At 38.8% G+C, this 15355-nt stretch overlaps 1 protein-coding gene across 1 annotated transcript; it reads left to right on the top strand.

The window, feature by feature from the left end:
* The first annotated feature begins 2245 nt into the window (after positions 1–2245).
* LOC110883965 (chaperonin CPN60-2, mitochondrial) lies at positions 2246–14606 on the top strand. Its single transcript, XM_022131631.2, has 18 exons — positions 2246–2483; positions 2581–2605; positions 2708–2818; positions 4331–4490; positions 4573–4748; positions 4839–4934; positions 5725–5829; positions 5945–6031; positions 6159–6248; positions 12422–12502; positions 12606–12674; positions 12756–12833; positions 12916–13011; positions 13103–13202; positions 13280–13383; positions 13919–14024; positions 14113–14191; positions 14278–14606. The coding sequence occupies exons 1-18, from the start codon at positions 2446–2448 to the stop codon at positions 14372–14374; spliced, it is 1698 nt and encodes a 565-aa protein (XP_021987323.1). The 5' UTR covers positions 2246–2445; the 3' UTR covers positions 14375–14606.
* The last annotated feature ends 749 nt before the right edge of the window (positions 14607–15355 follow it).

Raw genomic sequence — 15355 nt, 5'->3', positions numbered from 1 at the left:
TTAATTTATAGTTTTATTTTATTCTCAACCTTTGTCCGGTAACGTTTTATTCTAGTAGCTATGCTATGTGGAAAATGAACTTTTCTTTTGGTATATGTATTTTTATGATTTTTTGTATATGTATGGTACAAAGTATGAATTATATTTTGAGATTTATATCATCATTAAATTTACTTATTTTATATATTTTTAAATATTTTTATGGTGACAATGATAGGTATGTAATTCATCATCTTTAGTTTATTGTATTTGTTGAAAGCATAAAATTCTATAAAAGTTATAAAGAAAAAAATTACTTGAAAATCCTTACGGGTATTTTTTGACAAACTAATGGGTACAGCCGGGGGGTATGCCGATACTTGAATCCCTCTAGTATTTTTTATGGAATTGAAGTTTCTCGAACAAAGGATGGACTAGTTTTAAGTCAAACAAAACATACACTTGACATTTAAGAAGATTGTGGTATGCGGGGTTGTAGACCAAGTTTTTCCCAATGGAACAAAACATAAAGTTGAGCAAGGAGTATGCGTGGTTGTATACCAAGTTTTTTCCCAATAGAACAAAAGATAAAGTTGAGCAAGGATGATGAAGAACCTCATGTTGATGCTCATGAGTATCGAAGGGGGAAGACTTCTCTACGTTTAAGCCACAAGACCTGCTATACCTATTCATTGAATATCTTAAGCCAATCTGTTGGTGATCTGAGACAGACACATAAGAATGTTGACACTCGTGCTTTCTAGGACTGTTCAATTCACTCGTTGCACATCATTCGCTCGCCAATCGCTCGGAAAACACTCGGAATATGCTTTCTTGTTTTGTTTCGGTTTGCAAACGAGCCAAGCATGAGCAAAGGTCCGCTCGGTTCGGCTCGAATTAATTTTTATTAATTTATTACATATATAATTATATATGCACACACAAATTACATGTATATTCATATTTTATACATACCGCTCTATTAGATTTGGACCACTATACTCAAATATACAATTATATTTATCCATACTAGCATAATCAAACCAATAAAAAATTCAACACCAAATTTAAAACTAAAACTCTAAGTCGTGAAGCAACAATATTTGACATCTTTCTCTCATCAATCGTCAATTGTCTCTCGCTCTCACCATACGCCACAATACGACAATTGTTCTTTGTTGTATATTCATCGTCTCACCTGCCTCAACCAGAGCCTCCTCATCCTCGGACGATCCAACCTCAATCTTAGTGTCATCTTCGGACAGTTGGACCTTAGTCGTGAACCGATAGCGGAGACATCGAAGGAAACATGCTAAATCTATGGTTGTCCAATTTACTCGTCGCTCGCTTCTCGCTCGCCGCTCGCTTGGAAAATTACACGCTCGAATATGCTCGTTCGGATTCCGCTCAGTTGTAAACAAGCCAAGCACGAGCAAAGGTCCGCTCGGTTCGGATCGGCTCGTGAACAATACTTGCAATGAGCCATCTCAGTGTTGTTCGACATAAGACATAAGTCGTACTAACACCAAATCTCAAGGTTTCTTTTGGCTTCAAGTACAAAAACAACTTCTTCATCGTTTGCCATCGTCGACGATACTTGAAAGTTGATAGGTTTAAGCATTTTGCGTTTTAGTGAGCATTTGAGAGTTGAAATGTTGTAATACCTTCAATATCTATTTATACCCGATTAGTAGGGTTAAAATGTTTAAAAACTAATTCCAACGGTAAAAAAAAAAACCTTTATATTATCGTTAGAAACCGGTTTCCCGAGTCATTTAACAGGGGGAGGTGAGGGGAGGGGAGGGGAGAGGAGGGGAAGGAAAATTTTCTCTCCAATTTGAGAGGATGAATATATGGTTATATTTGGTCATATTTTCCTCCCTTTTCCCTCCCCTCCCCCTGTTAAATGAAATTCGGGAACATGGTTTTTAATATTTTCATCTCTTTTCCCTCCCATCCCCTAATGCTGTGTTCCAGAGATCCACTTAACAGGGGGAGGGGAGAGGAGGGGAGGGAAAATGGGGTTTTTTTTGCCTGATAATAGTCTTTCCAATTTGGAAAGACATGGAGGGGAGGGGAGGGATGGGGAGGGATTTTTAACTCAGGAACACACCCTAAATGCCTGGTTATACCCGGTTTTTGGGTAGGAACCATACTTGTCCCGACCCTAACCGGTTATATCAGGTACCCATCTATTCCTACCCAATTCCGTTTATACTCATTGAACCTTTTACCCGATTCCTACCCGAATTCGAACATTTGTTTCATAGCAGGCCCAATAGTTTCAACGGGCCGGATCACAAAACCAACCCGAGAATTCCAGTCTCCGGGTTATCCAAAAACCCTAAACCCTCAAAACGAATCAGAATTTCTTCTGGAACCTTCTCTTTCACCCTTATCCTTTCTCTTTCGATTCACTGCACCACCTCCGCCGCAGCACCACCGTCCACCAACGCCGCCGCCGCCATGTACCGTCTCGCCGCCAACCTCGCGTCCAAATCAAGGTTACTTTCTTTCAACATTTTAACCTAACAAATGTTATTTAACTGCTAAAACCTTATCAATTGGATTAACATTATTATTGTTTTATTTGATATGCAGGATTGCAAGAAACAATGCTCAGCAGGTAACTGTGTGTTGTTATTGTATGTGTAATTTATTAATATGATATTGTGAAAATGTGTAAGATATGTTGACGTTTGTGAATTTATTATGTTGTGTGATTTAGATGCGAAACTATGCTGCAAAAGATATTAAATTTGGAGTGGATGCTAGAGCTTTGATGCTTAGAGGTGTTGAGGAGCTTGCTGATGCTGTTAAAGTTACCATGGGTCCTAAGGTTTTTTTTTTTTTTTTTTTTTTTTAATTGTTGTTTTTTGTTGGTGATTAGTGTATTTTGTAGTTTAGTTGTTGGTTAAGTGTAGAATGCATAGTTATCAAATGCGCTAGGCGCACAGGCCTCGCCTGTCGCCTAGGCGAGAAGCGCAAAAAAGGCGCGGGCCTGAGAAAAATAAAGCGCAAGCAAATAAAAACATAAAAGAATAATTTATGTATTGAAAAAAACACTTCTTAAAATTCCTAAAGTATTCAAATACCATAATCCTTATAATAAAACCAAAATCATTATGAATCACCAAAATATCCCAAAACCAAATTGTTCAAACTTGAAAACAAATAAAGTTCAAAAAGTAAATTAAATCATAAATTATTTATATGAAGAAATGAGAATGGTTGAATATATTGCATCCTCATAAGGTCAAAATATACCTGTAGTATTGTATGTTTTTCCGGCAAAAAAAAGGCAGAAGATTATGAAAGTTGTTTTATCAGATTAGGTTCTTATTTGAATAACAAGATATGATATCTTAACTTTTTTAAATTTCAAAGATATTTTTTAAAGATGTATAAGATTTGATTTGATTGAGATATGATTTCCAAAAAATAGACAAATACTTATAAATATCATCTGGTATATGTATAAGAGATAGGATTTCAAAAAAAAGTTCACGTGGCTTTTTTAACCTAGGAGGGAAAAGCGCATACAGGTCGCCTCGCCCAGAAATATCGCCTAGAAAAGCGATCGCTTTTGATAACTATGGTAGAATGTACTGCACAATTGAGATGTTTGATTTTTTGAAGGATTAAAGGTATAGTTATTGCTGTTTTGTGTGCATATGACCTCCGGCTTGATAGTAGTTTTGCATTAAGCCTTGGACATAAGGCACATGACACTCAGTGATTGAGACAACTGCCGATTAGTGCATGTACCCCCTTGTCTTTCGGCTATCAACGCCACCACATGATGCATGATTAACCATCCCCCTCTTTTAACGTTATTTTTCACGAAATTCGTAAAATAACATTAAAATTAGTGCACTTTCACTTTTGCCCCCCGAGCGCCCACCCATGTTTTCATTATATGCGCATACCGCAAGCGGGGCGTTAAGTCAATTATATGGTGGAAGCAGCCTCTCTATTCCTACGGGGTAGAGGTAAGGCTGTCTACATCTTACCCTCCTCAGACCCTACCTTAGCTTTGCTATTGGTGGGATTTACTGAGTATGAGTATGATGATGATGATGTGCATAATTGACTTGTGTTATTTGGATTTGTTGCTTAAATGACAACACATTAGTTACTTGATAGTGTCATGATAGCTGATCATTAACTGGAATTGCATATTCTAAGGGTAAAATAATATTACACATTGACCTGTTTTTTCCTCATATATATATATATAGAGAGAGAGAGAGAGAGAGACCTTTACGTTCTTAAAATTAAAAAAAAAAAGTTTTTTTTTTTCACAATAATGTCCTTTCTATAGCTAATTTTAAATGTGGATATTTTAAAGGGGCGTAACGTGGTCATTGAACAAAGTTATGGAGCTCCCAAGGTGACGAAGGATGGTGTCACAGTGGCAAAAAGTATCGAGTTTAAAGACAGGGTTAAGAACGTTGGTGCTAGTCTCGTCAAGCAGGTTGCTAACGCCACCAATGACGTCGCTGGTGATGGTGAGTTTTCTTTTTCCTTTCCTTTTTTTTTCAAAAAAGTTGAATCATTTTCTCAAAGCCGACACGATTCACTATTTTTCAGGTACCACTTGTGCAACGGTTCTAACGAAGGCAATTTATTCCGAAGGCTGCAAATCAGTTGCAGCTGGAATGAATGCCATGGATCTTAGACGTGGGATCACCATGGCCGTTGATTCAGTAGTCACAAACTTGAAGAGTCGAGCCAGAATGATCAGCACATCCGAAGAGATAGCTCAGGTTTGTTTGGTTTATTGCACCGTATAAGAGTTTTATCACAATTTTAGAAATAATTACCATGTCGTTTTTTTTGCTCTTTGTAATTGAAAGGTTGGGACAATATCAGCAAACGGAGAACGAGAGATTGGCGAGCTTATTGCCAAAGCTATGGAGAAAGTTGGCAAAGAGGGTGTTATTACCATATCTGTAAGTTCTGTGTAATTCGATTTGATCAACAAGAATTCGTTTTGATTATTAAGAATTTGAATTCGATTCATTTCGAGTCCAATAAATCGAATACAAAAATATAATTTTAAATACGATTCGATTCGAAATTCAAATTAAAGTTATATACGTATTTATTTAGGGTGGGTTTCTAGAGTGAACACTAGTGTATTTGCGAACTGAGTGAACAAATCTTGGCCATTGATCTACACACGTGTATGGCCAGGATCTCATCATCAAATCGTAAAATACACTAGTGTATTTCAACATCAAATCCTGGCCATTGATCTACACATGTGTATGGTCAGGATTAGTTCACTCAGTTCGCAAGCTACACTAGTGTTCACTCTTGAACCTAATCCTATTTATTTATTATTTTTCTATATAATGCATATAGCCATATATAACTTTTATTGGGCTGTAGTTTAAATTAATCTCTATTCTGAGTATTAAAATAGCCCATTACCAAACCCATTACCAAGCCCATAACTTAAACGAATTTATTACATATTTTAACTGAATTTGAATCAAAATGAATATATCACCGATATTTGACCAATATAACCGATATATCACCGATATTTGACCGATATATCACTGAATTATTGGTGTTGAATTGCTATATATATAAATTCCGCATTATATTAAAATTACTGATGTCTCACCGAGATAACCTATATTTCAAATATCGGTCCTTGACCGATATCCGATATTATACCGCATTAACTGCATAGTTTGTGATGGTTTTAAATGTAATGTTGTTCTGTTGTAGGACGGGAAAACACTTAACAATGAATTGGAAGTGGTCGAGGGAATGAAGTTGGACAGAGGCTATATATCACCTTACTTCATCACCAATACAAAGAACCAAAAATGTGTATGCATTAAAACTCATTGATATCATTATTAATAAAAAAGTTTTTCGAAAATACTTCCTTTATATTCTGCCGTTAAGTATTTTACATTTTTTGTGTATTTCACTATTTTTACAGGAATTAGATGACCCTTTGATTCTAATACACGAGAAAAAAATCTCTAGCTTAAATTCTATTGTTAAAGTTCTGGAGTTGGCTTTGAAGGTAATGAATGATTGTATTTATGTGATAGCTGATAATTAAAGCCTGTTTGTTATTTTTGGACTACTTGGTTTTTTTTTTTTTTTTTTTTTTTTTTTTTTTTTTTTTTTGAATTTTGTATGAATTTCAGAATCAAAGATCCCTGCTGATTGTTGCTGAAGATATTGAAAGTGAGGCATTAGCCACACTCATTCTTAACAAGCTCCGCGCTGGTATTAAGGTATTACATTTTTATCTCTTCAAGGGTCAAATAGGTAAAATAAAATATAGCTTAAAAGGAAACGGATTAAGGGTATGTTTGGCAAAAGTAGCTGATGGCTGGAAGTGTTGGAGATGTTGTCTTCAGCCCAACCCATTAAGGCTAGCCAAGAATTAGAGAGAAGAAGGGAAAGGGTTCGGCCGGCCTTAACCCTAATGGGCTTTAAGTGTTTTAGGTCCAGTTGTTTAGTTACTTGTTTAGCAAGGGACTAACCCTAATTCTAGCCTATAAATATATCTCTTGTACTTGTAATCATTATCACTCAATAAAATACAAACCCTAGTTGCCCCCGTGGACGTAGGTTACACACTGTGACCGAACCACGTAAATCTCGTGTCTACTTTTCTTGTTGCTTTCGTTTATTGATCGTGTGTGTGTGATCTAAATCCTAACAACTGGTATCAGAGCTCAGGCTCTTGATCAAGAACACACACCAGCCGCCGACCACCTCCTGCCTCCAGCCGCCGCCGCAAACCCTAATTAGGGTTTCGCCGCCGCCACCTAGCCGCCGCTAGGGTTTCCACGCCGACACCCACCGACCCGCTGCAGTTTCGCAGCTTTGCTCCAGGGCAACCGGGTACCGCCGCCGCCACCTAACCCAGATTAGGGTTTTGCCAGCCGCCGCCTACCATCTTGCCGGAACCGCAGAACCGCCGCCGCCGCGGCGCCGCTAACCAGATTAGGGTTTCCAGCCGCCGTCGCTCAAACAGAAGGGTTTCTTTACCGATTTTCGCTGCTGCGTTTTTCGGATTTCCTGCACGTTTTTCGAGGTCAGATTTCAGGGTTGTTTTTTTTTAGTTTATTCTCTCACGATTCTCTGGTTAGTCTCTGTTATTCAGCAAAGATGTCTGATGATGGAAAAGTCAGAATTGAGAAGTTTGATGGGAAGAATTTCGGATGGTGGAAGATGCAAATCAAGGATTTGCTGATACAGAAGGATCTGGATGCAGCCTTAGAGCCTCCTCCTACACCTGTAACGGATAAGTGGACAGCCATTGACAAGAAGGCTATGTCAACTATCAGGCTCACTCTTTCTATGAATGTTGGCTACAATATTTCTGAACAAACCTCAGCACGAGGAATCATCGAGGCTTTGTCAAATATGTATGAGAAGCCGTCTCCTGCCAACAAGGTGTTTCTGATACGGGAGTTAGTCAACACCCGCATGAAAGAGGGAAGTTCTGTTATTGAGCATATTAATTTGTTTAATTCTCACTTGTCTCGTTTGAATTCAGTAAAATTCAAGATAGATGATGAACTGCAAGCATGCCTGCTCTTGTCCTCATTACCTGACAGCTGGTCAGGAACTATTACTGCAGTCACTGGGGCAGTTGAGACCCTCACTTTTGCTAAAGTACGTGACTTGATATTGAATGAGGACTCAAGAAGGAGGAATTCTGGAGAGACAAGTTCGTTGCTCAGTACTGAGGGGAGAGGGAGAAGTAATAATAGAGGTGGAAATAAAGGAAGGTCAAAGTCAAAACGAAGAAGCAAGTCAAGACCAGCAAAACCGAGAAAAGACATACAGTGCTGGAACTGTGATGAGCATGGACACTTTAGAAGTCAGTGTACTAAACCTCATAGAGACAAAAAGGAGGTGAATGCTACCACAGCCTCGGATTCAGAGGATGCCCTTATTTGTTGTGTCGAAAATACTGTTGAAGACTGGATTATGGACTCAGGAGCATCGTTTCATGCTACTTCTAGCACAAAGAACATGAAGAATCTACGAACAGGTAACTTTGGTAAAGTTCGTTTGGCTAATAATCATAGTCTTGATATTACAGGAGTTGGAGACATAGACTTAAAAACACCATTGGGAACCATTTGGACCTTGAAGAATGTTCGGGTCATTCCTGGTTTGAAGAGGATGTTGATATCCATTGGTCAGCTTGATGATCAGGGATATGATGTCCACTTTGGTAGAGGACAATGGAAAGTTGTTAAGGGCAGTATGGTCATTGCAAGAGGTAAGAAGAGAGGTACACTATACATGGTTGAGGTACCAACTGACGGGGTTAATGCAGTATCTGATGGGCCGAGTCTATCAAAGTTATGGCATCAACGACTCGGCCACATGAGTGAAAAGGGGATGAAGATGCTCGTTACCAAGGGAAAGCTTCCAGAACTGAAACAGGTCGAGTCTGAGTTTTGTGAACCGTGCATCCTTGGCAAGAAAAAGAAGGTGACTTTTGTGAAGACAGGGAGAGCACCAAAAGCTCAGAAATTGGAGTTGATTCACTCAGACGTGTACGGGCCGACATCAGTTGCTTCACCTGGAGGATCTCGCTATTATGTGACCTTCATAGACGATTCAACACGCAAGGTATGGGTTTACTTTCTTAAACATAAATCTGAAGTTTTTGATAAATTTAGGAAATGGAAATCTGCTGTTGAACTTGAAACTGATTTGAAGGTGAAATGCTTGAAGTCTGACAACGGAGGTGAATATATCAGCAAAGAATTTACAGATTATTGTGCTGAGAGAGGGATCAGGATGATAAATACAGTTCCAGGAACTCCGCAACAGAATGGGGTTGCAGAGAGGATGAACAGAACACTATGTGAGAGAGCCAGGAGTATGAGATTGAATGCAGGGCTCCCAAAAATGTTCTGGGCTGATGCGGTTAACACCGCGGCTTATCTTATCAATCGTGGGCCTTCAGTACCGTTGGGATTCAAGATTCCTCAGGAAGAATGGAAGGGAAAAGCAGTTGAGTATGATCACCTGAGAATCTTCGGGTGTAGTGCTTATGATATTGATCTTGAAGGTGACAAGTTAGATGCCAAAGCAAAGAAGTACACGCTCGTTGGATATGGGTCTGATAAAATGGGCTACAGGCTTTGGGATCATGAAAGCAGGAAGCTAGTCAGAAGCAAACATGCCGAATTCAATGAAGCTGAACTGTACAAAGACAGGAATTCAGAGAAGTTAGAGGTTCAGAAAGAAGTGGTCGAGTTTGACACTAACGGTCAAAAGAATGAACCAGTTATAGAACCTATAGAACCTGAATCAGATTCTGAAGATGACACAGGACCAGAGGTTGAAGGTGGATATAATGAGACAGGAGAAGTCTCTGACAGTGGGAGCTCAGAGAATGAAGAAGATCAGCCTCCACAGCAGCCTGACCCGTCAGAAAATTGGGTCAGGAGATCCACCAGAGTTAGTAAACCGCCTAATAAATATAATCCTTCAGTTAATTATATTCTCTTGACAGAAAACGGTGAACCAGAAAGCTACTCTGAGGCAGTCAAGATGAAAGATTTTCTCCAGTGGGAGCATGCAATGAAGGATGAGATGAGCTCTTTAGAGAAAAACAAGACTTGGGTCTTAGTAAAGCTTCCGCCTGATAAAAGAGCTTTACAAAATAAATGGGTCTTCAGGGTCAAAGAAGAACACGATGGTTCTAAACGGTACAAAGCCCGTTTAGTAGTTAAGGGGTTTCAGCAGAAGAAGGGAGTTGATTATGATGAGATTTTCTCTCCAGTGGTGAAGATGACTACCATCAGGTTGGTTCTTAGTATTGTAGCCGCAGAAAAGTTGCATCTAGAGCAGTTAGATGTGAAAACAGCTTTTCTACATGGTGACCTAAATGAAGACATTTATATGGCACAACCTGAGGGATTCAAGGTTGTTGGGAAAGAGAACTGGGTTTGCAAATTGAAGAAGAGTTTGTATGGTCTTAAACAGGCACCCAGACAGTGGTACATGAAGTTTGATAACTTCATGGAGAGGTCAGGGTACAAGAGATGTCAGATGGATCATTGCTGCTATTTGAAGAAGTTCAGCAACTCTTATATCATATTGTTACTTTACGTTGACGATATGTTAATTGCAGGTTCTGATATGAAAGAAATAAGCAGGTTAAAGAAGCAAATGTCCAAAGAATTCGAGATGAAGGATTTGGGTCCAGCCAAACAGATACTCGGGATGAGTATAACCAGAAGCAAGAAAGATGGCTCAGTGACACTATCCCAGGAGAAGTACATCGGGAAAGTGTTAGAGAGATTTGGTATGAACAGTGAGAAGACCAAGCCTAGAAACACGCCTTTAGGAAGTCACCTCAAGCTTACTAAAGAACAGTGTCCCAGAACAGAAGAAGAAAAAGCTGATATGGCTAGAGTTCCATATGCATCTGCTGTAGGAAGTCTAATGTATGCTATGGTATGCACGAGACCTGACATAGCACACGCAGTTGGAGTTGTCAGTCGCTTTATGTCAAATCCGGGAAGAGAACACTGGGAAGCAGTTAAATGGGTGCTTCGTTATTTGAAAGGTACGTCAAAGATGGGGCTGTGTTTTAAAGGAAAGGATGTGGTTCTCAAGGGTTATACAGATGCTGACTTGGGTGGCTGTAAAGATACATTTAAAAGCACTACAGGATATGTCTTTACAGTGGGAGGAACAGCAGTGAGTTGGATGTCCAAACTTCAGAAAAGTGTGGCTTTATCTACTACAGAAGCTGAATACATGGCAGTAGCTGAGGCCAGTAAAGAACTAGTATGGTTGAAAGCTTTTCTGAAAGAGTTAGGGAAGAATCAAGCCGACTACCCGTTGTATTGTGACAATGAAAGTGCGGTGAAACTTGCAAAGAATCCTGTTTATCATGGGAAGACGAAGCACATAGGGATGAGGTATCATTTTGTCAGAGGATTGATTAGTGAAGGATCAATCAGTTTGAAGAATGTCCCAGGTGCTAAGAATCCAGCAGATATGTTTACCAAGGTTGTGGTGCTGGATAAGCTGAAGCTATGCATAGCTTCAGCTGGCCTTCAGGAATAATGTTGAGAAGGCGGGGTAACTAGGGGGTTTTGAAGATCAAGGGGGATTTTCATTTACAGAAGTACAGAAGAGACGGTGCAGTTCGAGGTCCGAAGACACCAAGTGGGAGATTGTTGGAGATGTTGTCTTCAGCCCAACCCATTAAGGCTAGCCAAGAATTAGAGAGAAGAAGGGAAAGGGTTCGGCCGGCCCTAACCCTAATGGGCTTTAAGTGTTTTAGGTCCAGTTGTTTAGTTACTTGTTTAGCAAGGGACTAACCCTAATTCTAGCCTATAAATATATCTCTTGTACTTGTAATCATTATCACTCAATAAAATACAAACCCTAGTTGCCCCCGTGGACGTAGGTTACACACTGTGACCGAACCACGTAAATCTCGTGTCTACTTTTCTTGTTGCTTTCGTTTATTGATCGTGTGTGTGTGATCTAAATCCTAACAGGAAGCTGTTAGCTGGTGGCTGGAAGCTGCAAGCTGGTAGCTGTAGTTGGTAGCTAGTATCTGTAGCTTTTTAGATATATTTGGTGTTTGACAGAGTAGCTGGAGCTTTTAATAAAATATATAAAGTGACAAAAATGGACATAACTAAAAATTTAAAAAGTTTATGCATTAAAAAGTTCATTATCTTTAGAGGTTAAAATAGTCATTTTTTCCCTAAAAGCTTGTAGCTCTTTCTAAACGCTACTAGTAGGAGCATTCAACCAAAAGCTTCAAGCTCCTAACCTAAAAGCTTCAAGCTCCTTCAACCAAACAAAGTTTTTTGTTGAGTAAGAGCTTTTTCTCAAAAGCTTAAAGTTAGAAGCTGGTAAAAGCTCCTAAAAGCTTGATGCCAAACATACCCTAAACGAGGTTTAAAAGAACGGAAACGAGTTTCGAGGCGTTTTCCCTTCGCCTCACGAGGCGTAAGCCTCGAGGCGTAAGGCCGAGGCGGTATTAATAAACAAATATAAAATTATATATATTATAGAAATAATAATACTAACTAATTTCATCATCAAAATCATCAAAAAACATACATAAAAAAGACATGTAATGCTTGAAATTGACACAAAAAGTCAAAAACAACTATGAAAATCCCATGAGGCGCACCTGAGGCGCAGCCTTTCTTAGCGCCTCAGCCCCTCTGAGGCGCATATGCAGTAAAAACCCCATGAGGCGCGCCCCAGACTCGTTTTTTGGATGTTTCGCCTCGAGGCGCGCCTTGAGGCGCACGCCTCAGCCGTTTTTTAAAACCATGACCCTAAATGGGTCGAAAGTTGGTCAAAGTGTCTTTAATGCATAAAACGAGTTAAATCGTTTGATTCACAAGGCCATATTATTTTTAAAAAATAAATATTATATATTTTTTTGTAGGTTTGTGCCATCAAAGCCCCTGGATTTGGAGAAAGCCGAAAGTCAAATTTGCAAGACCTTGCAATTCTTACCGGAGGAGAGGTGGGTTTTTGTACTTAACCATGATATGTATCACATAATCTTTTCTGCTTTGTAATGTGTATTTAAACTCGAATAACAATTTCCACTCACAAATTTGTTCTAGGTCATAACCGATGAACTTGGCATGAACCTCGAAAAAATGTCACCAGACATGCTAGGGACTTGCAAAAGGGTAACCTATTGCTTACTATTATAATAGATTTATATGTATATATGAACCTATGCTGATTTTGGAAAACATATATAAATTTAGGTTACAATATCAAAGGATGATACGGTTATTCTCGACGGGGCTGGTGATAAGAAAGCCATTGAAGAACGATGTGAACAGGTTTGTACTCCATCACATCGTTATTAAATAAATGAACCGACATACGACTTACGAGTATTGTATTTTGTTTTGTTTGTTACAGTTGAGATCATCAATCGAATTAAGCACTTCTGATTATGATACCGAGAAGCTGCAGGAGAGACTAGCAAAGCTCTCTGGTGGCGTTGCGGTTTTGAAGGTTTGCCTTTTTTTAAATATTCATTTTTCATCATGACGTCAGCAACTTTATTTCATTATAAAGAATAAAATAAGCTATAAATTAATAACAGATTGGAGGAGCTAGTGAAGCGGAGGTTGGTGAGAAGAAGGATAGGGTTACTGACGCTTTAAACGCTACAAAAGCTGCCGTCGAGGAAGGAATCGTACCAGGTAAACTTAAACATATTCAGTTTCCTTTTTCGTTTTCGTTTTCGTTTCTAGTTTTGTAACACGTATATATTGTGTAGGTGGTGGTGTGGCTCTTCTATATGCTTCCAAGGAGCTCGAAAAGCTTCAGACTGCCAATTTTGACCAGAAGATCGGTGTTCAAATAATCCAAAATGCTCTCAAGGTACATTCTTCTGCTTCGTTACGAATAACAACTTTACAGTGTGGTTTGTTTTCTTTTTCTTTGGGATGTGCGTTTGTACTTTTTATAGTTCTATCACATGCTAATATTGTACATCGGATCATAGTTGTCGATAGCGAATAGCGACAAATAGCGACAAGGCATGGCTAGGCTACGTAGCGAATAGCGACAAATAGCGACGACAATTTTATAAATAGCGATTACACTAGAAAAAGAATTTTGAAAATTTTTATATGTATATTACATCAAAATACCCTTGTATATATGCTATTTTACATGTATATTTAACAAAAACCTATAAATCTAGCTATTTTATAGCTATAACCATTTATAACATTAAAAAAAAATAACTGTCGCTAAAATCGCTATTCATCGCCATGACCAACTTAGCGACACATAGTCGCATCGCCATAAAGCGCGCTATAGCGACCGTTTAATGTCGCTATTAACAACTATGCATCGGATCACCAATATCGTTTGCTGACGTTTTATTTTATATTGCTTTTTCTATCTGAAGGCACCGGTGCACACGATTGCTTCCAATGCTGGAGTCGAAGGTGCTGTTGTTGTCGGAAAACTGTTGGAGCAGGATAACCCTGATATCGGATATGATGCTGCTAAAGGTCTCTCTCTCTCTCTCTCTTATATACTCGTGTGTTTTACTCGACATGATCTTTTTATTAATTTTTATTCTTATTGTCTTTTAAATAGGTCAATACGTAGACATGGTCAAGGAAGGAATCATCGACCCCCTGAAAGTCATCAGGACAGCATTAGTTGACGCCGCAAGGTAAATTTACCTTTACACCCCTTTCTACAAACCATACTTGATTTATTTATATGCAAAAACCGAGTTTCTTTTATTGTTGTTTTCAGCGTGTCATCTTTATTGACCACAACCGAAGCCGTAATTGTTGAGCTTCCAAAAGATAAGGAATCGCCAGCAATGACTCCAGGCATGGGCGACTATTAATGTCACCAGTAACCCTTTTCATTTCCTCCATCAATCATTATTTTCAAACTGTACAATAATTCAAATTAGTACCGATTTTGGTAGGCGTTTAGATCCAATTCTCAACCGATCCAAATTTTTAAGGGTTTTTTTTTTCGATATATGCTTTTTATTGATGCAAAACCATCATGTAATCTTCGGAGGGGTTGTGTTTAACTGGAAATTAATGATAGCCAAGAACGTTTTTCGGTAATAAGTTAATTAACCATATATACCATATGGGGTAGTGATAATCTTGTTTTGGTAGATCAATGGGTTTGTCATAGGGCGGCATATCATGTATACATGGCATGATACGATACGAAGACACGAAACCTTATACACGAACACGACACAATAACTTACCGTGCCCTTTTTTCTCAAACACGAACACAATAACTTACCGTGCCCTTTTTTTTTTCAAACACGAAGACAATTTTTTTAACCACCAAAAATACATGTTAAGACCTCTTTACCACTATAATAATCACATGTTTAGGAACTTGGTATACACGAAAAATACCTATTAAGACCTGTTCAACAAGTATATTTATATAATGAAATCAAGTAAAAAACAAAATAGAAGAGCAATCAAAATGTTGTTACAAGCATATTACATATATGGGTACTTAACACACTATCTTACACTATCCCATATCCTATTTGTTAGTTAATAAAAAATCTTAACATGTATTGGGTACTTGACTGTCAAAGTAGCGTCGCTTGCCATGGAAGCTTGACCAAAGTAGCGTCGCTTGCCATGGAAGCTTGACCAAAGTAGCGTCGCTTGCCATGGAAGCTTGACCAAAGTAGCGTCGCTTGCCATGGAAGCTTGACCACTAGCGGATTGTTGTTTCAACGGCCTACAAAACGGTTTTTCGATGTGTTGTTTCAAGGTGGTGTTTGCCCCAACGGCGTAAAAACCATTACAATGATGACAACGCGCTTTTTTCGGTCCGCTCG

This window comes from Helianthus annuus, chromosome 10 (genome assembly GCF_002127325.2).
Source record: "Helianthus annuus cultivar XRQ/B chromosome 10, HanXRQr2.0-SUNRISE, whole genome shotgun sequence".
NCBI classification, from domain to species: domain Eukaryota; kingdom Viridiplantae; phylum Streptophyta; class Magnoliopsida; order Asterales; family Asteraceae; genus Helianthus; species Helianthus annuus.
This window is presented reverse-complemented; position numbering and strand designations above follow the sequence as displayed.

Excerpts from the sequence above, each read along its gene's own strand:
- LOC110883965 (XM_022131631.2), top strand. The coding sequence starts at position 2,446 with ATGTACCGTCTCGCCGCCAACCTCGCGTCCAAATCAAG. Across the intron at positions 4,935-5,724 it reads AGGGTGTTATTACCATATCT|GACGGGAAAACACTTAACAA; the intron begins GTAAGTTCTGTG and ends GTTCTGTTGTAG. Across the intron at positions 14,192-14,277 it reads GCATTAGTTGACGCCGCAAG|CGTGTCATCTTTATTGACCA; the intron begins GTAAATTTACCT and ends TGTTGTTTTCAG.